This window comes from Lucilia sericata, unplaced genomic scaffold (genome assembly GCF_015586225.1).
Source record: "Lucilia sericata isolate MDLA Ls3-8-SP2 unplaced genomic scaffold, ASM1558622v1 Contig001850F_arrow, whole genome shotgun sequence".
NCBI classification, from domain to species: Eukaryota; Metazoa; Arthropoda; class Insecta; order Diptera; family Calliphoridae; genus Lucilia; species Lucilia sericata.
In genome coordinates this window covers 1-24,943 of record NW_023995744.1, presented here as the reverse complement: position 1 = coordinate 24,943, position 24,943 = coordinate 1, and the positions used below count along the sequence as shown (strand labels likewise).

The window sequence follows — 24,943 nt, the reverse complement described above, 5'->3', positions numbered from 1 at the left end:
AATAAAAAAATTTAAGAAAGTTTCTTATTATTTATTTTTTACCTTTTAGGGTTAAATGGTATTAGGTTTTTGAAAACTCAGCATAATTTTTTTATTTATAAAAAGTGTGTTCAGAGATCTTTTAGTTGGAAAGATCAGCTGATATGGTTTTGCTATTGAAATTTCTTACCAAAAAGCTGATTCATTTCCGATTTTTCATTAAAAAAAATTAAGAAATTCTTCAGTAGAAAATCGATCTTTTGAAATTAAAGCGATCTGTCACTAGAACATCAATATTTGACTACCAAACGGATCTTTCTTTTAGATAAAATCACTATTTCAGTAGCAACTTTTTCTCTCGAAGATGAATAGAAAATCGCTCTTTCTTTGATTTTGATTTTGGAATTTTTTACCAAAAAGCTGATTCTTTTCCGATTCTTCATTCAAAAAATAAAAGGAGAAAGAAATTTCACTAAAAACCACATTCTTTACAATAAAATTAAGAAATCTTTCAATAGGAAATCGATCTTTTGAAAGAAAAGCGATCTGTCAGTGAAACATCAACATTTGACTAACAAATCGATCTTACTTATATAGAAGATCGTTTTCTTTCAAAAAGTCAATCTGACAACTTATTACTTTCCGAAAAACAATTTTTCACTTAAAACTTTATTTTTCGTTACTATAAAAAAACTTTCAATAGAAAATCGATCATTTAAAAGAAAAGCGATCTGTCAACATTTGATTACGAAATATATATATATTTTTTTATAGAAGATCGTTTTTTTCTGGAATCAATAACTAAAACATCTAGAGATCGACCTTACACTAGAAAATTATTCTTTCTTTGGAAATCCATTTTCTCAAAAAATCTATATTTGTCAAGAAAATGTTTTATACATTAGAAGATAGATCTCTACCATGGGGATCATTTTCTGTAAGATCAAAAATTCTGTCCAAATCGCTCTTTATCTAGAATAATGAAATTTCTCTATAAAGTCGGTCTTTATAGAAAATATTGAAACTCTCTCTCTCTGTTTCTCTTCCCAGAAAAAATCGATCTTTCTCTGGAAGATTGATGCAAATATTTGTCTTGAAGATCGATATTTGTTTAGAAAATCGTACATTCAGTAGTAATTGAAATCTCTAAAATATGAATATTTTTCTAAACATCAATCATTCTCTATCAAATGGATCCTTAAAGGAGATTAAAATTTCTTTGAAAAATCTAACTTTTTAGAAGATCAAGCAAAAAAAAAAATTCTTTTTCTCTAGAGGATCGACATTTGTCTAGAAAATTCGTCCTTTTTCATTTCAAATATATCAGATATTTCTTTTGGAGATCGATATTTGTTTAGAAAATCGATCTTCCACTAGAAATCGATCTTTCTGTGGAATATGAATATTTTTCTTAAAATCTATCATTATCTCCCAAATCTCGATGTTTTTCTAGAAAATCGATCTTTCTCTAGAAGATTAATATTTGTCTGGAAAATCGATATTTTCCTGGAAATCTTTCAGTCATTGATCTAATGACAATTTATCTAGAAAAATATTATTTCTCTGAAAAAAATTATTTATAAAGAATCGATTTTTTCTTAGCAAATCGATATTTCTCTAGAAGATCGATATTAGGGTTCTATAAATCGACTTTCGAATAATCGACTTTTTGTCGAAAAAAGTCGAAAAGTCGAAGTCGAAAAATCGAAAACTCGAAAATTGTAGAAACAAAAAAAAAAAAAAAAGTCAAAAACTCTAATATAGTCGGAAAAACTCGAAAAAAGTCAAAAACTAGTCGAAAAAATCGAAAAGTCGGAAAAAGTCGAAAAAAGTCTAAGTCAAAAAAATTCGAAAAGTCGACTATTTATAAAATACTTATAGTCGAAAAGTCTAAAAGTAGACTTTTAATTAAATGAAAAAAGTCGAAAAATCGACTTTTCATAAAATGCAAAAAGTCGAGAAGTCGAAAAGTCGACTTTTAACTAAATGAAAAAAGTCGAAAAGTCGACTTTTCGTTTCAACTATAGAACCCTAATCGATATTTGTCTAGAAAAATTTTCTTTTTTTTGGAAGCGGATATTTCTCTTGGAGATCGATAATTGTTTAGAAAATCGATCTTCCACTAGAAATCCATATTTCTGCATAATATATCTAAATAATAAAAATCGATATTTTGCTAGAAGCATATCGAGGGACTATATTCAATAGTCTCTATCTAAAATAACACAAGTTTTCAGGAGAGCAAATAAACTGTTTATTTAGCTAGTTCGTGAAGATTTTTGAATTTTTTCTTCTACAATATATTTTTAAGACCATATTCTAAATCGTTATATAAAAAGAATTTAAAATTTTGCATTATTTGCAGAATTATTCACAACTTTATATCAGATAGAGCTTTTTTCTACGAAACATTTTTTTTTCAGCCTTCAGATAGAGAGTTTTTCATAGAAATATAATTTTTTTATTCGATTTAATATCAATAAATATTATATTTTATGCAATTTAATGAAATAATAGAAACCAAATTGTTGAAAAAGCAACAGATTATAAGGTTTTAGTCCAAAATCAATGTTATATGGTTAAATACGGCGATAAAATTAATCAAATTAGTATCATAATGTGCGATATCTCGAAAACTATTAAACCGATTTCAAAAATTTTTGCGGATTTGTGTTCAGTATGTCCAAATTAGTAAAAACACTTGTTTTGCAACAGAAAATTATCCAAAATAATAGAGTTTGAAGCAATTTTTGGATGAGATAGAGAGTTTTGCATTCAGAATTTTTCTTTTTATAAGATAGAGAAATTTAAAAATTGCTATAAAATTGCCAAAAACATATTTTTTTCTTTTGAAATTTATTACACTGATGCGGGATAGTTTGCTGGATATTTTGCCATCAAAATCTTATTTTCATGAAAATGACAGATAGAGACTATTGAATATAGTCCCTCGATATCGATTTTTGTCTAAAAAATAATTAATATTTCTTTAGAAAAACTAAATTTTGTTTTTCCTGAAAATGATCCTTCTCTAGATGATCTATATGTGTTTAGAAAATCGATATTTATGTTGAATTTTTCTACATGATCGATCATTCTCTATTTTTTTCGATATTTCTCTAGAAAACGTATATTTCTCTATCTATATTCTCGATCTATCACTGGAAGAAATAATCTTAAATAATATTAAATCTTAGGAAATTAAACTTTCTGCAGAAAGCAAATCTTTCTTTAATCTACACTACAAATCTATATTTTTCTCTATAATCAATTTTTTCCCCCAAACCAGATAAGACTCTACTTATAAACGCTAATACCGGCAAATTTATCTTTAACAAATTAAATTTGTTATACATTATAAAAAAGCACATAATTTCCTTTATATAGATATATAATTTGTCTGGCTTATTTATTCCACCTATCAAGTTAATAGCCGCAAATATTATACAGCATCTTTGCCATTTATATATTTTTGTTGTGTTCCAATTTAACGGTTTTGAGACAAGGAGTAAAACTATTTTCACAATAATTACTTAGAAAACTATTCATAGTGTAAATTCATTTATAAATGTCATTGGAAAATAAGGTTTTTTTTTCAGTTTTAAATTATAAAATGTTCATGCTAATAAGCAATTGCTGGCAGCAGTGCATCATTGCCTTGCCATGCAAGCAAGTTAATCTTTTGTTTTCCCACTTTTCTTTTTTTTTTTCTAGTTTTTAATGTTTATTTTTCCCATCTCAAACAACATTTAATTACGTACGAGCTGATCTTTTTTTGTGTTGTATTGTGCTGTGTGCAGTAATCGTAATCACATATCGAACGTCGTAATAATTGCTGGCTGGGTTATTTTCATCGCTTTTTATTTTCATTCATTTAGTATTTCATTGTTGTAACAACAATTTGTTTGAATTTTTATAAGTTTTACTTTCATTGATTGTTTGTTGTTGCTGTTGTTTCTTTAGTTTCTTTGTTGCATACATCTCTTGTATGAACTTTTATGCTGCCAACAACGGATGTTCCCACATACAAATAATTTTACAAACAATATAACTCCATTCAATACGAAGTACAATATAATAAATGGAAAACTATAGCTCATGAGTTTATATATCTTTCAGGTTTATTTAAAAGCTGCTTACATGAATGCTAAGTCTTTCTTTTTTCTTTTTGGATTAAAAACTCCACCAAAAATATTTCATTTATTATAGTCACACTCAAACCAAGTAATTTCAATTTTTATTTTCGTTACTTTTTTTTTGAAAACATTTAAGTTTAACATTTAAATATATATTTAGTACTTATGTATGAATGTATTTGTTATCTTTTGTGTTCTCATTCTTTTGCTTAATTTTTTGTCATTGCCATTCATGCAACAAGATGTCATGGATGGCGGGGAAAATCAGGTTAAACAACTTGTTGCTATAACAAGACCATGGAATGAAAGTTTATTTTTGCATCGTCCATATTGCAGTGTATGGGATATTGTGTGCAACTCTTGCTCTGTTTACTCTATCGAGATGCTATTGCAGCAAGTTGCCGCCGCTCTTGCAACTCGCGAATGTGGTCAAGTTGACATAGATAAATATTAGAAAAAATGGGTTTTTTTTTTCCAACAGCTAACTATTATCAATATTGTTAGTTTCTTAAAATGTAGAACATATGATGACTGGTATTTTAAATATTCAAACTGATTCTAATTATCTTAAAGATTAGTATGAGATTAATGTTTATTAAATTATTAAATTTTTAAAAAAATCTGGACTTAATTGCAGTCGTTTGTTTATATAGTAGCGGATAGTTGTAACAACGTTTAAGCCTTAAAAAGTTTGTTTCTTAAATCTTTCGTATAAAATGTATGTAATTGAAAAAGAACCCTATTCTGTGATCATTCCATAGTTCTAGTTCAGTTCTAGTTCAGTTCTAGTTCAGTTCTAGTTCAGTTCTAGTTCAGTTCTAGTTCAGTTCTAGTTCAGTTCTAGTTCAGTTCTAGTTCAGTTCTAGTTCAGTTCTAGTTCAGTTCTAGTTCAGTTCTAGTTCAGTTCTAGTTCAGTTCTAGTTCAGTTCTAGTTCAGTTCTAGTTCAGTTCTAGTTCAGTTCTAGTTCAGTTCTAGTTCAGTTCTAGTTCAGTTCTAGTTCAGTTCTAGTTCAGTTCTAGTTCAGTTCTAGTTCAGTTCTAGTTCAGTTCTAGTTCAGTTCTAGTTCAGTTCTAGTTCAGTTCTAGTTCAGTTCTAGTTTAGTTCTAGTTCAGTTCTAGTTCAGTTCTAGTTCAGTTCTAGTTCAGTTCTAGTTCAGTTCTAGTTCAGTTCAGTTCTAGTTCTAGTTTCAGTTCTAGTTCAGTTCTAGTTTAGTTCTAGTTCAGTTCTAGTTCAGTTCTAGTTCAGTTCTAGTTCAGTTCAGTTCAGTTTAGTTCAGTTTAGTTCAGTTCTAGTTCAGTTCAGTTCTAGTTCTAGTTCAGTTCAGTTCTAGTTCAGTTCTAGTTCAGTTCTAGTTCAGTTCTAGTTCAGTTCTAGTTCAGTTCTAGTTCAGTTCTAGTTCAGTTCTAGTTCAGTTCTAGTTCAGTTCTAGTTCAGTTCTAGTTCAGTTCTAGTTCAGTTCTAGTTCAGTTCAGTTCTAGTTCTAGTTCAGTTCTAGTTCAGTTCTAGTTTAGTTCTAGTTCAGTTCTAGTTCAGTTATAGTTTCAGTTCTAGTTCAGTTCAGTTCAGTTTCGTCAGTAGTCAAGTTCTAGTTCAGTTCCAGTTCTAGTTCTAGTTCAGTTCAGTTCTAGTTAGTTTCAGTTCTAGTTCAGTTCTCGTTCAGTGCTAGTCAGTTCTAGTTCAGTTCTAGTTCAGTTCTAGTTCAGTTCTCGTTCAGTTCAGGTTCAGTCTAGTTCCGTTCTAGTTCAGTTCTAGTTTCAGTTCTAGTTTCAGTTCTAGATTCAGTTCTAGTTTCAGTTCTAGTTCAGTTCTAGTTCAGTTCTAGTTCAGTTTCTAGTTCAGTTCTAGTTTCAGTTCTAGTTCCAGTTCTTAGTTATTCAGTTCTTAGTTCTAGTTCTAGTTCAGTTCTAGTTCAGTTCTAGTTCAGTTTCTAGTTCAGTTCTAGTTCAGGTTCTAGTCATTTATGTCAGTTCCAGTTCAGTTCTAGTCAGTTCTAGTTCAGTTCTAGTTCAGTTCTAGTTTCAGTTCTAGTTCAGTTCTAGTTCAGTTCTCGTTCAGTTCCTAGTTCAGTTCTAGTTCAAGTTCTAGTTCAGTTTCTAGTTCAGTTCTAGTTCAGTTTCTAGTTCCGTTCTAGTTCAGTTCTAGTTCAGTTCTAGTTCAGTTCTAGTTCAGTTCTAGTTCAGTTCTAGTTCAGTTCTAGTTCAGTTCTAGTTCAGTTCTAGTTCAGTTCTAGTTCAGTTCTAGTTCAGTTCTAGTTCAGTTCTAGTTCAGTTCTAGTTCAGTTCTAGTTCAGTTCTAGTTCAGTTCTAGTTCAGTTCTAGTTCAGTTCTAGTTCAGTTCTAGTTCAGTTCTAGTTCAGTTCTAGTTCAGTTCTAGTTCAGTTCTAGTTCAGTTCTAGTTCAGTTCTAGTTCAGTCTAGTTCAGTTCTAGTTCAGTTCTAGTTCAGTTCTAGTTCAGTTCAGTTCTAGTTCAGTTCTAGTTCAGTTCTAGTTCAGTTCTAGTTCAGTTCTAGTTCAGTTCTAGTTCAGTTCTAGTTCAGTTCTAGTTCAGTTCTAGTTTAGTTCTAGTTCAGTTCTAGTTCAGTTCTAGTTCAGTTCTAGTTCAGTTCTAGTTCAGTTCTAGTTCAGTTCAGTTCTAGTTCTAGTTCAGTTCTAGTTCAGTTCTAGTTTAGTTCTAGTTCAGTTCTAGTTCAGTTCTAGTTCAGTTTAGTTCAGTTCTAGTTCAGTTCAGTTCTAGTTCTAGTTCAGTTCAGTTCTAGTTCAGTTCTAGTTCAGTTCTAGTTCAGTTCTAGTTCAGTTCTAGTTCAGTTCTAGTTCAGTTCTAGTTCAGTTCTAGTTCAGTTCTAGTTCAGTTCTAGTTCAGTTCTAGTTCAGTTCTAGTTCAGTTCTAGTTCAGTTCTAGTTCAGTTCTAGTTCAGTTCTAGTTCAGTTCTAGTTCAGTTCTAGTTCAGTTCTAGTTCAGTTCTAGTTCAGTTCTAGTTCAGTTCTAGTTCAGTTCTAGTTCAGTTCTAGTTCAGTTCTAGTTCAGTTCTAGTTCAGTTCTAGTTCAGTTCTAGTTCAGTTCTAGTTCAGTTCTAGTTCAGTTCTAGTTCAGTTCCAGTTCAGTTCTAGTTCAGTTCTAGTTCAGTTCTAGTTCAGTTCTAGTTCAGTTCTAGTTCAGTTCTAGTTCAGTTCTAGTCTCAGTTCTAGTTCAGTTCTAGTTCAGTTCTAGTTCAGTTCTAGTTCAGTTATAGTTCAGTTATAGTTCAGTTCTAGTTCAGTTCTAGTTCAGTTATAGTTCAGTTCCTAGTTCAGTTCTAGTTCAGTTCTAGTTCAGTTCTAGTTCAGTTCTAGTTCAGTTCTAGTTCAGTTCTAGTCAGTTCTAGTTCAGTTCTAGTTCAGTTCTAGTTCAGTTCTAGTTCAGTTCTAGTTCAGTTCTAGTTCAGTTCTAGTTCAGTTCTAGTCAGTTCTAGTTCAGTTCTAGTTCAGTTCTAGTTCAGTTCTAGTTCAGTTCTAGTTCAGTTCTAGTTCAGTTCTAGTTCAGTTCTAGCTCAGTTCTAGCTCAGTTCTAGTTCAGTTCTAGTTCAGTTCTAGTTCAGTTCTAGTTCAGTTCTAGTTCAGTTCTAGTTCAGTTCTAGTTCAGTTCTAGTTCAGTTCTAGTTCAGTTCTAGTTCAGTTCTAGTTCAGTTCTAGTTCAGTTCTAGTTCAGTTCTAGTTCAGTTCTAGTTCAGTCTAGTTCAGTTCTAGTTCAGTTCTAGTTCAGTTCTAGTTCAGTTCTAGTTCAGTTCTAGTTCAGTTCTAGTTCAGTTCTAGTTCAGTTCTAATTCAGTTCTACTTCAGCAACTTCGTAAAAACACCTTTAAATTGATAAACGAGCACATTATGAGATCACTATTTCCGTGAGGATCAAATTACCCCAACTGAAAGATATGTAGTCAGATCGCCAGTTATATTTTTAAAATCATAACAATTTGATAAGCTCACTGTTGAAATTATCATATCTACCTTTTTGAGGATTTGACCTGTTATAATAATTTTTATATTGTTACCTACATATTCGAAGGAACTTGTTTCTTAACTTTTAGGTCACCAACTTTTTAATCCAACTACTCAACTCCATCGTTAGGTAGAGTTTTAAAATCTTATGTTAATAATATGTTTAAAACCCTTTTAATATAAGAAATATTATCAATTCATAAATCAGGCTAAGTGTATTTTATTACAATTAATGGAATAGTAAATTCTAAAACCCAGATTAATCTCTAATTATTTAAATTTCTAAACAACAACAACCTTTAATCATGGCAATATCCGATCTTTTTTTCCCCGAGAGAAAATCATATTGTATACGATTTAATTTTGTCAATTATTTAAAAGAAATGTGTGCACATTTTATTATTGAATTGAAGTGCAACTCTCTCTTTGATTAAAGTAATTTTGCAACATTTAAAAAAAACTTGTCCGTGGCAAAAACAAAACCCACAAACAACACATATTGCAGCATTGAATTTGTGGCATTATCCAGCAAAGACTTATTTTGTTGTAAACATTAAGACAGAAAGCACATGCAGACGAGTGAATTAAAAATTCTTACTAAACATTGTCACTGATATAGTACGTTAGCGATTCAAAAAACAAAAAAAAAAAAAAAAACGTGAACAATTTTCTAAAGGTTGTAAAACAAAATAAGAAAAACAATGATAAAATTTTTTCAAACTGAATCTTTAAGCCAAAGTGTAATGACCTGAAAACAACAGCACAACATCTTTAAAATCCTATTAAGTATTAGAAAATTAAAATAAATAAATAAAAGCAACAAAAACCGAACAAAATTATGATAATGAAAGTGTTTGTAAGACAAAGCGTTAATGTCAACCATAAAATAATTAGTGTTCCTTTTAAAAACAAAACAACCGCCAAGTGCATACAAATATTCATAGTATTAGAACTGACGTTATTGTTAATGATCGCTACTGAAGTTAGAGCGGCGCCTCATGCTGTTGTTGCTATTGATAACACAACGTCTGTAACGCTTAATCACGCCGTTTGGCCTCCAATGAAACATCATGATATTTGGAATGATGACAAACGTTATTTAAGGAGCGCAAATGCAAGAGAAACAATTTACGAAGATGATGACGAAATGGCTGTTTCAACAAAACAAGAATTGTTCGAAAATATTGAATTCAATTCTAGACAATATTTAAGAAATTTGGCGGTAAATGATATTGATAACAATAATGACTCAATTAATTTTGTCGAGGATTCAAAACGACAAAGTAAAGGTATGTTATCATGTGAAATATGTAGAGTAATTATCAAGTTCTTACTAATTGTTATGTTAGTTATACATTTATTTCCGGTTCCTGTTGATGGCGAATGTTTATCGGATGATGGTCGCCGCACTGGCACCTGTTTTAATGCCTACGAGTGTCGTAACAAGGGAGGTGAAGCAAAAGGCGAATGCGCTTTAGGTTTTGGTGTTTGTTGCATTTGTAAGTGAAATTTAAATAATTCCAGAATACAGAGATAATTGCTTTTGCCATTACTTTCAGTCATCGCTAATTGCAATGAAACCATTAGCAATAATATAACATATTTGGTGTCGCCTCATTTTCCCAGTTTTATGCCCAACAATGTCACCAACTGCAGCTTAAAAATAAAGCTAATGAATGATGACATTAGTCAATTACGCATTGATTTCTATCATTTCATTTTGGGTCAACCCAATAGGCGTAATGGAGTATGCGATGGTGATGTCTTTAGTGTTTCAGGCGGCCCGGGAGGCACCATTTCGTTATGTGGCCAGAATAGTGGACAGCATAGTAAGTAAAACGAATGCAATCGAACTGAACTAGAACTAAACTAGAACTGAACTAGAACTGATCCAGAACTGAATTAGAACTGAACTAGAACTGAACTAGAACTGAACTAGAACTGAACTAGAACTGAACTAGAACTGAACTAGAACTGAATTAGAACTGAACTGGAACTGAACTAGAACTGAATTAGAACTGAACTGGAACTGAACTAGAACTGAACTAGAACTGAACTAGAACTGAACTAGAACTGAACTAGAACTGAACTAGAACTGAACTAGAACTGAACTAGAACTGAACTAGAACTGAATTAGAACTGAACTGGAACTGAACTAGAACTGAACTAGAACTGAACTAGAACTGAACTAGAACTGAACTAGAACTGAACTAGAACTGAACTAGAACTGAACTAGAACTGAACTAGAACTGAACTAGAACTGAACTAGAACTGAACTAGAACTGAACTAGAACTGAATTAGAACTGAACTGGAACTGAACTAGAACTGAACTAGAACTGAACTAGAACTGAACTAGAACTGAACTAGAACTGAACTAGAACTGAACTAGAACTGAATTAGAACTGAACTAGAACTGAACTAGAACTGAACTAGAACTGAACTAGAACTGAACTAGAACTGAACTAGAACTGAACTAGAACTGAACTAGAACTGAACTAGAACTGAATTAGAACTGAACTAGAACTGAACTAGAACTGAACTAGAACTGAACTAGAACTGAACTAGAACTGAACTAGAACTGAACTAGAACTGAACTAGAACTGAACTAGAACTGAACTAGAACTGAACTAGAACTGAACTAGAACTGAACTAGAACTGAACTAGAACTGAACTAGAACTGAACTAGAACTGAACTAGAACTGAACTAGAACTGAACTAGAACTGAACTAGAACTGAACTAGAACTGAACTAGAACTGAACTAGAACTGAACTAGAACTGAACGACGAACTAGAACTGAACTAGAACTGAACTAGAACTGAACTAGAACTGAACTAGAACTGAACTAGAACTGAACTAGAACTGAACTAGAACTGAACTAGAACTGAACTAGAACTGAACTAGAACTGAACTAGAACTGAACTAGAACTGAACTAGAACTGAACTAGAACTGAACTAGAACTGAACTAGAACTGAACTAGAACTGAACTAGAACTGAACTAGAACTGAACTAGAACTGAACTAGAACTGAACTAGAACTGAACTAGAACTGAACTAGAACTGAACTAGAACTGAACTAGAACTGAACTAGAACTGAACTAGAACTGAACTAGAACTGAACTAGAACTGAACTAGAACTGAACTAGAACTGAACTAGAACTGAACTAGAACTGAACTAGAACTGAACTAGAACTGAACTAGAACTGAACTAGAACTGAACTAGAACTGAACTAGAACTAAAGAACTGAACTAGAACTGAACTAGAACTGAACTAGAACTGAACTAGAACTGAACTAGAACTGAACTAGAACTGAACTAGAACTGAACTAGAACTGAACTAGAACTGAACTAGAACTGAACTAGAACTGAACTAGAACTGAACTAGAACTGAACTAGAACTAGAACTGAACTAGAACTGAACTAGAACTGAACTAGAACTGAACTAGAACTGAACTAGAACTGAACTAGAACTGAACTAGAACTGAACTAGAACTGAACTAGAACTGAACTAGAACTGAACTAGAACTGAACTAGAACTGAACTAGAACTGAACTAGAACTGAACTAGAACTGAACTAGAACTGAACTAGAACTGAACTAGAACTGAACTGAAGTATGTTCGAAAACTTAGAATCAGCAGTAAATTCGTTAAAACATTTCTATGATCACTCATATTTCTCGACATACATAAATCCATATTTTGGTCTCACACTTCGTTAAATTGTGTTTAAATTGAAATTGTATTATATATTTTTATTACAGTGTATTATGATGTTGGTGGTCGAATGTTGCCCCGTCATACTCTATACGGTTCATTAAAACCATTACGCTATGAAGATTTATACCCAGGACGTAATGCTACCAATGATACTACCATGGAAATTGATATAAAGCTAAATTTTGCACCAAGATTTTTACCAACCAGATTATGGGAAATACGTATCGCTCAAATACCTTTTAGTCAAAGAGCGCCAGCTGGTTGTTTACAATATTTTACAGGTGCGGAGGGTGTATTTCAGGTAAATTGTGTATTTCAGTTTAATTTTATTGCAGCCTCCAAATAAAAAACGTTATTTTTTTCAGACATTTAACTTTGCCGATAATGGTCGCCATTTAGCCAATCAAGATTATCGTATATGTATGCGTCAGGAGATGGATATGTGTTCCATAGTTTATCAGCCATGTGATGAGCAATCATTTCGCATTGGACCCAGTACTTCCCAGGCAATGTTTAGTAGTTTGAATGATGCGTCTGTAGGGGCTGGGGGTGTTCAAACATTGGCAGATAATGGAGCAAATATAAATGGTGGTAATGGAATGCCACCGCTACAAATGCAAGTTTTAGCAGATGATGCTACAAATGCACAAGCAGGCATGACAATGACGACAACATTTGCCACAAGTAATTCAGCTCAAGAGGCTGTAAGTTTGACCACAACAACACCGTCTACAATTAACACAGCATCTTCAACAGTTAGCAGTAGTGTGCCAGGGAATACAAGTAAATTGAGAAATTATTTATTTATATAAATAAATAAAATTGAAACATTTTATTTCAGCTGTAGCTGCAGACCTTTCCACCGCCTCCTCTTTAGCAGATGACACTGATGGAATGTCTTCTTCTGCTGCTGCTGCTGCTAACAATCCTACTACGGTTGCAGCAACTACGGAATCCACAACTGTCTCCACTACACCTCCAGCCTTAAGTGATGATGTTGAAGGTTCTGGAGGAGATGAAGGAGAAGACACTCGCCTCAGACCAACTGCCTCATCTAGCAATGTTTCGCGTAGACCCCGACCAACTAGAGGAGGCTTTGATTTATTAGGTTTTTTGAGAAGTGCTTTCGATTTTGGATTTCGATCTGGTAAACAAATGAGACCATTAAGTGAAAGCCAAATGCGACAATTTTATAGCAGTTGCAGGGATCGCATTACAATGCCTTGTATTATAGAAGATTTCATAGGCACCGGTTTGGGCCCATTACCCGGTTGTGAACCTATCCACTGTGGCATGCAATTCTGTTCGAATGGCATTTGGCCATGTCGAATTGAATCAACCGTTACACCATTTTATGTGGGTATACATTTTGGTGATGGAGCCGGTAAGGGAAGTCCTGAAGATAATATTGGCGCATGTTTACGTTATCAACAGGTACAATGTATGTGATGTGAAGGGAAATAATAAAAAGTATTTTAAATGTAAACAAGGGGATTTTGTCTGCATTTTATTATTCCTAATCATTTCAGTGTCAAGTAAAAGAAAAGCTAATATGTTCTTTAATATGTAGCCTCAAAAAATATACAATTACCTGTTTACATTGAGAGGAACTTTATAAAGTTTTCTTCGTCTTTTGTTTGTTAGAAAATCAATTTTCAACAAATTAAAAGTATTTAGAAACATACCTGATCTTCGCTACTGAATAGTTTAACAAATTTTCACAATTAAAACCATTAACTAAAAAACACCGAAAAATAAATATATTGGCGGATATAATTTCTGGTATTGCCATATTAAAATAAAGTACCTTCAACATATCCGTTAGCATTTCAAGGTATGACCATATTAAAAATGTTTTATTTAAAAAAAAAACATAAAATAACATTAAGAATTCTAAAATAGAAAGCAAAATGAAGAAAATGAGTTAATATTTAATTAAAAACTTCAATTTTCTAACAATAAAAACTACAAAATCACCAAATGAATGCTTTTTGTTATTGCCTTAAACATATGGCAACATTATTTACCAATGACAGCCAATTGTTTACAACAACCCTGTATTGTTGGCATCACTGTTCTCTCTCACGCTCTTTCTCTTATTGACATATAGTTTTTTTTTGAGCTGTGAGTGAAAAAGTACCGCATCAGATTTTTGTCGTGTATTTTCCTCAGAAAAAGAAAATTTTAGTAAAATTTTCTAAAAATTATTGTATTTTTTCCACATAAATTAAGTTTTAAACATAAAAACTTGCTGCAGTAATTGTTTTGCCAGCGAAAGAAAAGCCGAAAAATTAAGATTTTCTGCGGGCATTGAGGTTATGATAAGTTTAATAAAAAGCAATATTGTTTGTGAGAGTGAAAATAAATATTAAAGTATTTCTGTTGGTTGAGTTAAATTAAAACTAAAAATGAATGTACCACCAACTGCTGGCGCTCCAGCAGTACCACCTGCCTTGGGTGGCTTAGGTTTTCCACCTGCCATAGTGCCGCAATTCAATATACCACCACCCGGGTTTGGTGGCCCACCACCTGCTGAATTGGCGGCAGCATTTGGTTCTGCTCCGCCCAATACAGAGTGGACGGAACACAAGGCACCCGATGGCAGACCTTATTTCTACAATAACATTACCAAACAAAGTTCATGGGAAAAACCTGAAGCTTTAATGACACCCATAGAACGTTTGCAACATCAATGCCCCTGGAAGGAATATCGTTCAGATGCCGGTAAGGTTTACTATCACAATGTAACAACAAAAGAGTCTCGTTGGGAGCCCCCACCAGAATTTTTAGAAATGCAAGAAAAAGTTAAAGCCGAAGAGTAAGTAAAACATAAAATCGAAAATAAAAAGCGTATTAAAAGTTTTTTTTTTTTTCAAAGAGCTGCGGTGGCAGCCAAGCGTGTAGCTGTTATGACTTCAAGTTTTGCTGGTATAGTTCCTCCTGCCGCCTTAGCAACTGTATTGCCCGCTACTTTGCCAACTATACCAAAGATACACACACCCGATATACATTCGCCTTTGACACCGGGCAGCAATGAAAATTCCTCCTCAGCTTTGGACCAGGCCATGGCGGCCACTCTGGCTTCTATAGAAATACCCTCTTCCAATAAAGAAGACAAAGAAAGTAAGTGGTTGCTATAATAATTGAAAATATGCTTATATAAAAGGTATTTTGTTTCCAGGCAAAAGAGAAGCAGCCGACGAACCCAAACTGGTATTCAAGGATAAAAAGGAGGCTATAGAAGCTTTCAAGGAATTGTTACGTGAGAAGAACGTACCTTCCAATGCCAATTGGGATCAATGTGTCAAGATTATATCCAAAGACCCCCGTTATAATTCTTTTAAAAACCTAAACGAAAAGAAACAAACCTTTAATGCCTATAAAACACAAAAACTAAAAGATGAAAAGGAAGAGGCTCGTCTTAGGGCTAAAAAAGCTAAAGAAGATTTGGAAAAGTTTCTAATGACCACAGATAAAATGAACTCCACTTTGAAGTATTACAAATGTGAAGAAATATTTGCCAATAATAAAATTTGGACTTCGGTGCCGGAACAGGATCGCCGTGATATCTATGAGGATTGTATATTCAATTTGGCCAAGCGGGAAAAGGAAGAATCGCGCATGATGAAAAAGCGCAATATGAAAGTTTTAGGTGAGCTATTAGAGTCCATGACTACCATTACCTATTCCACCACCTGGGCTGAAGCTCAAGTTATGCTGTTGGAAAATTCTGCTTTTAAAAATGATGTCAATCTTTTGGGCATGGATAAGGAGGATGCACTAATAGTTTTCGAAGAACATATTAGAACTTTGGAAAGAGAAGAAGATCAAGAAAAGGAACAGGAAAAGAAACGTTTAAAACGTCAACAGCGCAAGAATAGAGACAATTTCCTAACACTACTCGATTCTTTGCATGAAGAAGGCAAATTAACTTCCATGTCCTTGTGGGTGGAATTATATCCCATCATTTCAGCTGATATACGTTTCTCCGCCATGCTGGGACAAAATGGTTCTACACCTTTGGATCTATTCAAATTCTATGTTGAAGATCTAAAGGCACGCTATCACGATGAAAAGAAGATCATACGAGAAATTCTCAAAGAAAAAGATTTCAGCGTTAAGGCCAACACAACATTTGAAGATTTCGCCACTGTGGTGTGTGAGGATAAACGTTCGGCTACACTTGATGCTGGCAATGTTAAACTCACCTACAATGCTTTACTAGAAAAGGCTGAAGCTATTGAAAAGGAACGTGTAAAGGAAGAAACCAAACGTTTGCGTAAATTGGAAAATGAAATCAAGGCAGCCTGGTTGGAGGCCAATGTTTCACCTCATGAACCCTATGAATCGGCTCAAAAACTAGTAGAACATTTAGAGTCGTATGCTATTTATGAAAAAGAATTGGGTGTGCATAAAATTTGGGAAGATTTTGTGCGTGAAAGTGAAGATGCGTGCACACATCATCACTCCAGATCAAAGAAATCGAAAAAGAATAAAAAACACAAGAAACGTTTGCGATCAAGTTCTAGATCGGACATAGAAAACGATCCTATGGAAATGGAGAGAGCGCGTAAAAAGAAATCGAGATCAAGATCGGTGAGTTTTATAGAGAAGAACTTATTATTACATATTAATTAAACATTTCTTTTACAGCTTTCGGTTAGCTCTAGCCTAAGCAAAGAAAGCGATCGTCTGTTGAAAAAGAAAAAGAAGAGAAAGAACAAAAAATCTTCAAGAGATGTAAGTGTGGAACAAATTTAAAGCTAACTTTAATAATTAAAACAAAATTTCATATTTAAGTCCTCCTGTGAATCAGAACGACAACAATCTATAGATGGAGGCTCACCCTCAGCCATGGCAATTGATGAATTCTGCTCTGCTCCCAGCAAAAAGAAGAAAAAAGAGAAAAAGAACAAAAAGGATAAGGAGCGCAGACATCATCATGATAAGCAACGTTCTGCCACACCACTCAGCCCCATTGCTAGTAATCAATCAGATGCGGGACATTCTCCTTCCAGCCAACGCAATGATCCCGATGAGCAGGCTCTAAGTGAATCAGAACTAGAATCGAAACGAGCCGCATTATTGGCACAATTAAACGAACAGATGGAAGAATGATACAAGTGAAGGAATGAATGAATACTATTGTAAAAATCAAATTACTATTCTTTAGGTTTACAAACTATTTAGGATCTTTTTTTATTATATTATTCTTTTTGATCTTTTGATATGGACAGACTACAAAAAAACTGAACTTGTATACATTTGTATGTGTAATTTGCAATAATTTGTTCTTTTACTTAAATGTTTTCAATTTGATTTTCGTACATTTTTTTGCGCTAATTTTTAGTTTAAATTTTAACTAAAGGATTTATAATGTTTTGTTTCTTACTCTTTCTTTGAAGCTTAGTTTGGTAATAATATCTGTTTTAAATTATATTTTTACAAACTATAAAAAGCCTGTAATTTACAAAACAGTCTATATAGTTCAGTTTAAAGAAGTTAATTGAGAAAAAAAGAAGTATTTTAAGCTAAATACATACATATAAAACAAAATTCATATTGGAAATGTTATTGAAAACTTTATTATTGTGTTCTCCGCCATTTGAGATCTTACGATTCCAGGTGACGGTTACTTATTTTTTTATTTAAAAAAATGAAAGTTTAGCATTAGATAATTTTAAATTAAACTTACTTCAACTCAAGTACAATCTAAAATTTGAATTCTTTATATTTTTTCGTAGTCTTGGCTGGATCGGCTTGTTGGCGTTTACGTTTTGATTTTTGACGTGCCACATGTTCGGCCAACATATCAGAAAGATCTTCTTTTTGTAGATGATTCTGTTGTTCACGCATTTGTTGTTCATAGCGTTGAGCCATGGCTTCATTATCCATATCGAGTTCAGAAGGATCTAAAGCCAATTCTACGGTACCTTCGCGATCGGCGGTAACTGCTGTTCTGGTGGCTGTCTGTTTTACGCTACCCACATCATAGACATGGGTAGAGGCCATCATAGAAGCACCAATGCGATCAGTACGTTTTTCAGGCAAAACATGGTACAGGACGGGTGTTTCATTGCTGTGAAAAAGAGAAATTATTAAGTATAATTTCATTAAATTTTCCTCGTAAAATACTTACTCCTCCATTTCTTGTTCAATTTTCTTTTTACGCAATTCAATGTTTTCGGGAGTTTCCATGCCCGCTGGCACACTCGTTAGACCTGAGGGTGTAACTAAGCCTTCGGCCGGTGTCACTAAACCGCTTTCATCCACAGGATTAGCCATATCTTCACCTTCTTCCTCCTCTTCATCAGAAGATTCTTCTGATTCAGATTCCAATTCACCCCATTGATTGCGCTCAATATCGCCTTCATCGACACCATTCTAAAAGAAATCGAAAAACACAACCATATATTTCCAATAAAATATTCTTATTTTGCCAACTACTTACATCCATATCAATAATATTGGTACCAAAGACATCACCATATAACGGTTTACCATTTTCATCTACCGGCGGTTTACCCCAACCGCCTGCATGATAACCAAATGAACAACCATCCGGTATGGGAGCATTAAGACCTGGAATTTTCAAGTTAGGATACGATGGTGGTGGACCATAACGTTGCTGAGCAATCAACCATGGTGGTGGTATTTTGTGAGCATTAGGACCCACTGGCATGCCCAAAGCAATGCGCAATTCTTCTGACAAATCGCCTGGCTTTTTCTCCTTTAAGCGGGTCTCGAACTCTTTGCCCTCGTAGTAGAGATCACCGTGTATGGTCATACGCGGTTTGGTTTGCCATTTAAAGAATGCATCATGCAATTTCTGATAATCGATGTCTATTTTACCCATTTTTGGTCTTACTCTTTCGCGCATTTTCGATTTCAATGACTTGGCATCGTCTTTTTCCTGTAATGATTCTCGCATTTCCATTATACCAGTCTTTTTAATAAATGCTGGCAAATCGAATGGAGGTTTTTCAATGCCTCTTTTTCCCTGCAGATATTTACGTTTAAAACACCAATGCCTTGGCACTTGTACCGTATTTCTATAGGCTTTTAATTGTACCAACAATTTGGGATCACGTGCCGTAACATCGTGCATTTCCACCACATCGGGACGTGAAACTAGTTGTTTCAATTCAGCCACACTGAGTCGCGTTAATTTTTTGAGCTTACGCTTTGAGAGCTTCTCTTTATCCTCCGTATTTTCCTCTTCTAATTCATCTTCTTCAGCCTCATCCTGCAGTTTATTGGCAACATTTTTCTGATTGGTTTTACCTTCGGCGCTTTCAGGGGCAATTTTGTCTTTTTCTGAAACCTTGGGCTTATTTTCTAATTTAAAAATTTCGAAAACTCTATAAAACTGCCTATACATGGGAGCCAAATCAGCAATGGTAATTTTTTCCGGCACATATCTAAGAATTACAACAAATTAAAATAAATTTTGTCTATAGAAAAATAAACCAAAACTTACTCTATGGTTACATCTTCGGCGGCTTCTGGGGATGTGGTTTGCTCTGAGGTATCCTTAACAGACTCAGATTTCTTTTCTTTTGCAGCGGCTTTTTGATTATCACCTTCCCCTTCTGCTTTATCTTCATTTTTGGCTTCATCTTGTGTTTCCTCTTGTTCTGTCGCCGACTCATCTTCTTTGTTGCGTTCCTCCGCTCTGTTTTGTTCTTGTTGTTTTTTGAGTTTCTTATTTAGCTTCTTGCGTCGCTTTTTCTTTTTGTTTTTCTCCACTTTACTGAGTTTTCCCGGCTTCAGCATAATACCGCCATTAGTTTGCAAATCGCCCTCTTCCTCGGAGTCATCACCTGCATCATAATCATTCACCAGCTGACCACCGGCATCATTATTGGTAAAATCATCAGAGTTTACATTAAATTCAGCTGCACGTTGGTCTTTTAAAGCTAAAACATCCTCCAAAGCTTTGGGTAAAATAACTTCTGTCGGCTTTTTGTCATTATTATCTTCCGAGCCTTCGCCATTAGTGGGATTTTCCGCACTATCCGTATTGCCATTTGTATTAACATCACTCGAGGGCAGAGGTTGTGTTGGCGTTGGTCCTTTATTTGCTTCCACCACTTGAGCGGGGTTATTCCACGGTTGTCGTGGCGGTATTTGTTGATTGGGAAAATTATTTACTACATTGGGCATAACTACAGGCGGGGGTGGTCTCATGCCTGGTGGTGGGCCAGCTAAAATTGGTGGCGGTGCCATGGCGCTGGCACCAGGCGGCATATTTGGTTGTAACTAAATGTTGGAGAAAATATCATAATAACACTTAATTGAAAATGTTTGGCTATTAAAACCTTACCTCGCCATAAGGATCTGCCATAGTTTTTGTATTGAATAAGCTGGGAACAAATTAAAGTTTAATATTAAGGTAATTTTCTGAAAAAAAAAAGTCAATTTCTTGCAAATGTTTCGTTGCCAAGCTATTCCCTTTTCTTTGACAATTGACAACAATTTGACAGTTGTTAAAAAACAATTAAAAGTGCTGCCTAGTTTTTGCAGAATATCTAATAAAAATACTTTTTACAGCTACCAGCTTCTATATATAAATCACATGCACGTGGAAACATATGACAAATGAAACAAAACAAATATTCATTTTTACGATTTTTACAGAAATTTGTCTATATTTTTAATAATTTGTGATAAAAATGTTTAAATTTGATTTCCAAGTTGAAGAAATTGAAGAGGAAAGTCCCTTTGTGAATGCCAAACATTCTGAAGATAAAGAAAAAACGTAAGTTTATGCTTATATAGATAATTTCTTGAAAATATAACAAATATAAATTTTAGTGTGTCTGTTGATTCCTCCATAGATTGGTACGAAGCCGAGGAGATTTTACTTTCTAAGGAAATAATCGAAAATATAGATGTTTGCAAATTAAATTCCACACAAAAGACCATTGATGGTGTAAACATAACACACATGGTTTCTGGTTTCTTATTAGAAGATATTAAGGATAATGAAAATACAGATTTGGATATTAAAAAAGCTGAAGAACAGCATTCCGATTTGATACCTGGTGTCTATGAGGGTGGTGCCAAAATATGGGAGTGTACGAATGATTTATTGCAATACTTGGCGCAAAATTTCAAGGAGGATAAGTGGCAAACATCTAAAGTTTTAGATTTGGGTTGCGGTTCTGGACTTTTGGGCATTTATGCCTTTCTTAAAGGCGCTAAAGTGACGTTTCAAGATTATGTAAGTTTACGAACTGTCTATTAAGAAACATTAACTTAAAAAATTTCTATTTAACTTCTGGCAGAACAAGGATGTCTTGGAAAAGATTACCATACCAAATGTTTTGTTAAACACTGCCACAACAAATGAAAAAGAAGATGGTGATCAGGAAGTTCTATATGATGTCAAGAAGATAGAAGAAAATGTTAAATTTTATTCAGGCGATTGGAGCAAATGGAGTCAGATGTGTGAAAAGGAAGACAAATATGACATCATTTTAACTTCCGAAACCATTTACAATCCCCAGAACCAACAGAAATTGCTTAACTGTCTTCACGACCAACTAAAGCCAAATGGTGTTGTCTTGGTGGCGGCAAAAATTTACTATTTTGGTGTGGGTGGCGGTTTGAGACAATTTGAAGAATTGATAGAAAAAGACAAACGTTTTGTGAGCAAAACAGTATGGTTATCAACCGAAGGTGTAAATAGAGAAATTGTTGAATTAATAAAATCAACTTAACAATTTGAAATATTAAGATAATTTTTATTTAAGTTTTAGCTTTCAGAATTCTTCCTTAACAAATTTCAAATTTGTTAATATTTTCAACCTGCAAAATACCGTTAAATTTACATCCGCCAGCTTTGCATTTTCTAAATGAAAATGGAACAAAACTTTGTTCCGTTTTCAGTTAGTTTCCCTGTTACAACTTTGACAGTTCCTGGTTGTTAGTTTATTAGTTTCCGCGCTTTCGTTAACCGGTATCAGTGAAAATTTTATAAATCTTTGGTTTTAATTGAAAGTTAATAATATTAATTAATAGCTAATAATGATAAAATTTAAATAATATAAGAAATTAGCTTTTGATCTTAAATTTCAGTGAGATAAAGTTAAAGCAAAAAGTAAAAGTGAAAAAGTGTTTGTGTGTTGTGTGTGAAATAATAAAATGCAAAGAAAAAAATTAAGTTTTTGCAAAAATTTCAAGAAAAATTCAATAAAATTGATCATAAAGAAGTAATTATGACATGCATTACATAAGTTTGGGTAAGTTTTCCAAATTTTTAACACCATCTTATTACTTTGTCGAAAATATTTGTCCTGAAGGGAACACCTTGTCAGTTGTGGCTGAATGGGGAAATCTTTTGCATTCATGTATAAGACTGCGCCAAGTTTTTGTAGCTTTAAATTAGTTTTGCATTCAGCTTTGGAATTAGGAAGACAGTCGTTGCCATTATCGCTTAAGGTGAATCAGGCCGTCTTTTTTCTCTGCCTTAGAGCATTTTACGTTTCAAATCGTATTGGCCAAATGTGTGACGTCGTATAATTGTACCGAGTTAGGGTTTTTCGAAGTATAAGTTTACCATATGCAATTGTGTTAAATTAACATAAATTTTTAATTTTGATTAGGGTGGCCAGTCGTACTTGAAAAATTAGAGTTGGCGTTATGAATCCTAGATTCGGGGTAAGACAGTCTTAGCTGCCGGGCCCGATAAGCAAACTTGAAATATCAACAAACAAAACAAATAAATTTTCTTTGAGCCAAACAACTTATTGTTTAAGGATATACGGCCGATTTTAGCTTTCTTATAAAAACTTCGATTTGTAGTGGGAAATACAAGTGAATACAGATTTTAATTGTTTTTGCCCTAGGGCTACTAATTTAGCCAGAAAATGGACTTTTACTTTTTCACTCAAAATTCGATTTTTGGTGGGAAATAAGAGTGATCCCAGATTTTAATCCTTTTGGCCCAAGGGCTTCTAGTTTAGCCAGAAAATGGACTTTTATGTTTTCACTCAAAACTCGATTTTTGGTTGGTACTAAAAGTGATCACAGATTTTAATCCTTTAGGCCCTAGGGCTTCTAGTTTAGCCAGAAAATGGACTTTTATGTTTTCATTCAGAAATCGATTTTTGGTGGGAAATAAGAGTGATCACAGATTTTAATCCTTTAGGCACTAGGGCTTCTAGTTTAACCAGAAAATGGACTTTTATGTTTTCACTCAAAACTCGATTTTTGGTGGGTACTAAAAGTGATCACAGATTTTAATCCTTTAGGCCCTAGGGCTTCTAGTTTAGCCAGAAAATGGACTTTTATGTTTTCACTCAAAACTCGATTTTTGGTGGGAAATAAGAGTGATCACAGATTTTAAACCCTTTAGGCCCTAGGGCTTCTAGTTTAGCCAGAAAATGGACCTTTATGATTTCACTCAAAACTCGATATTTGGTGGGAAATAAGAGTGATCACAGATTTTCATCCTTTAGGCCCTAGGGCTTCTAGTTTAACCAGAAAATGGACTTTTATGTTTTCACTCAAAACTCGATTTTTGGTGGGAAATAAGAGTGATCACAGATTTTCATCCTTTAGGCCCTAGGGCTTCTAGTTTAACCAGAAATGGACTTTTGTTTTCACTCAAAACTCAATTTTTGGTGGGTACTAAAAGTGATCACAGATTTTAATCCTTTAGGCCCTAGGGCTTCTAGTTTAACCAGAAAATGGACTTTTATGTTTTCACTCAAAACTCGATTTTTTGTGGGTACTAAAAGTGATCAAAGATTTTAATCCTTTAGACCCTAGGGCTTCTAGTTTAGCCAGAAAATGGACTTTTATGTTTTCACTCAAAAATCGATTTTTGATGGGAAATAAGAGTGATCACAGATTTTAATCCTTTAGGCCCTAGGGCTTCTAGTTTAGCCATAAAATGGACTTTTATGTTTTCACTCAAAAATCGATTTTTGGTGGGAAATAAGAGTGATCACAGATTTTAATCCTTTAGGCCCTACGCCTTCTAGTTTAGCCAGAAAATGGACTTTTATGTTTTCACTCAAAAATAGATTTTGGTGGGAAATAAAAGTGATCACAGATTTTAATCTTTAGGCCCTAAGGCTTCTAGTTTAGCCAGAAAATGGACTTTTATGTTTTCACTCAGAAATCGATTTTTGGTGGGAAATAAGAGTGATCACAGATTTCAATTCTTTAGGCTCTAGGGCTTCTAGTTTAGCCAGAAAATGGACTTTTATGTTTTCACTCAAAAAACGATTTTTGATGGGAAATAAGAGTGATCACAGATTTTAATTCTTTAGGCCCTAGGGCTTCTAGTTTAGCCAGAAAATGGACTTTTATGTTTTCACTCAAAAATCGATTTTTGGTGGGAAATAAAAGTGATCACAGATTTTAATCCTTTAGGCCCTAGGGCTTCTAGTTTAGCCAGAAAATGGACTTTTATGTTTTCACTCAGAAATCGATTTTTGGTGGGAAATAAGAGTGATCACAGATTTTAATCCTTTAGGCCCTAGGGCTTCTAGTTTAGCCAGAAAATGGACTTTTATGTTTTCACTCAGAATTTTTGATGGGAAATAAGAGTGATCACAGATTTTAATTCTTTAGGCCCTAGGGCTTCTAGTTTAGCCAGAAAATGGACTTTTATGTTTTCACTCAAAACTCGATTTTTTGGTGGGAAATAAAAGTGATCACAGATTTAATCCTGTAGGCCCTAGGCTTCTAGTTTAGCCAGAAAATGGACTTTTATGTTTTCACTCAGAAATCGATTTTTGGTGGGGAAATAAGAGTGATCACAGATTTTAATCCTTTAGGCCCTAGGGCTTCTAGTTTAGCCAGAAAATGGACTTTTATGTTTTCACTCAGAATTTTTGGTGGGAAATAAGGGTGATCACAAGAGTTAAAATCCTTAAGTCCGCGAGGTTTCTAGTTTAAGCCATGAAATGGACTTTTGTTTTTCACTCAGAAATCGATTTTTGGTGGGCAATAATAGTAGGACACATCACAGATTTCAATTCTTTAGGCTCTAGGGCTTCTAGTTAGGCCAAGAAAAGAAATGGACTTTTATGTTGCACTCAAAAAAACGATTTTTGATGGGAAATAAGAGTGATCACAGATTTTAATTCTTTAGGCCCTAGGGCTTCTAGTGTAGCCAGAAAT

At 33.8% G+C, this 24,943-nt stretch overlaps 4 protein-coding genes across 5 annotated transcripts; 3 read left to right on the top strand and 1 right to left on the bottom strand.

Moving 5' to 3' along the window:
- Positions 1-9,054: 9,054 nt before the first annotated feature.
- Positions 9,055-13,254, top strand: LOC119612858. The gene is made up of 6 exons (XM_037968741.1): positions 9,055-9,376; positions 9,437-9,586; positions 9,647-9,916; positions 11,848-12,104; positions 12,169-12,586; positions 12,645-13,254. Exons 1-6 carry the CDS (start codon positions 9,055-9,057, stop codon positions 13,250-13,252), a joined length of 2,025 nt encoding a protein of 674 aa, XP_037824669.1. The 3' UTR covers positions 13,253-13,254.
- A 620-nt stretch (positions 13,255-13,874) lies between these two features.
- Positions 13,875-17,359, top strand: LOC119612855 (pre-mRNA-processing factor 40 homolog A). Its single transcript, XM_037968737.1, has 5 exons — positions 13,875-14,621; positions 14,682-14,926; positions 14,985-16,399; positions 16,457-16,543; positions 16,604-17,359. Exons 1-5 carry the CDS (start codon positions 14,212-14,214, stop codon positions 16,919-16,921), a joined length of 2,475 nt encoding a protein of 824 aa, XP_037824665.1. The 5' UTR covers positions 13,875-14,211; the 3' UTR covers positions 16,922-17,359.
- A 3-nt stretch (positions 17,360-17,362) lies between these two features.
- LOC119612856 (splicing factor 3B subunit 2) lies at positions 17,363-20,288 on the bottom strand. The gene is made up of 5 exons (XM_037968738.1): positions 20,130-20,288; positions 19,284-20,065; positions 18,255-19,224; positions 17,943-18,187; positions 17,363-17,882 (listed from the first exon to the last, which is right to left on the bottom strand). Exons 1-5 carry the CDS (start codon positions 20,148-20,150, stop codon positions 17,516-17,518), a joined length of 2,385 nt encoding a protein of 794 aa, XP_037824666.1. The 5' UTR covers positions 20,151-20,288; the 3' UTR covers positions 17,363-17,515.
- A 98-nt stretch (positions 20,289-20,386) lies between these two features.
- Positions 20,387-21,538, top strand: LOC119612857 (histidine protein methyltransferase 1 homolog). Of its 2 annotated transcripts, none has more exons than XM_037968740.1 (3): positions 20,387-20,564; positions 20,644-21,029; positions 21,094-21,538. In XM_037968740.1, the coding sequence occupies exons 1-3, from the start codon at positions 20,534-20,536 to the stop codon at positions 21,526-21,528; spliced, it is 852 nt and encodes a 283-aa protein (XP_037824668.1). In that variant the 5' UTR covers positions 20,387-20,533; the 3' UTR covers positions 21,529-21,538. The 2 variants fall into 2 exon arrangements, with proteins under 2 accessions (XP_037824668.1, XP_037824667.1); XM_037968739.1 differs by having other exon boundaries at positions 20,621-21,029.
- The last annotated feature ends 3,405 nt before the right edge of the window (positions 21,539-24,943 follow it).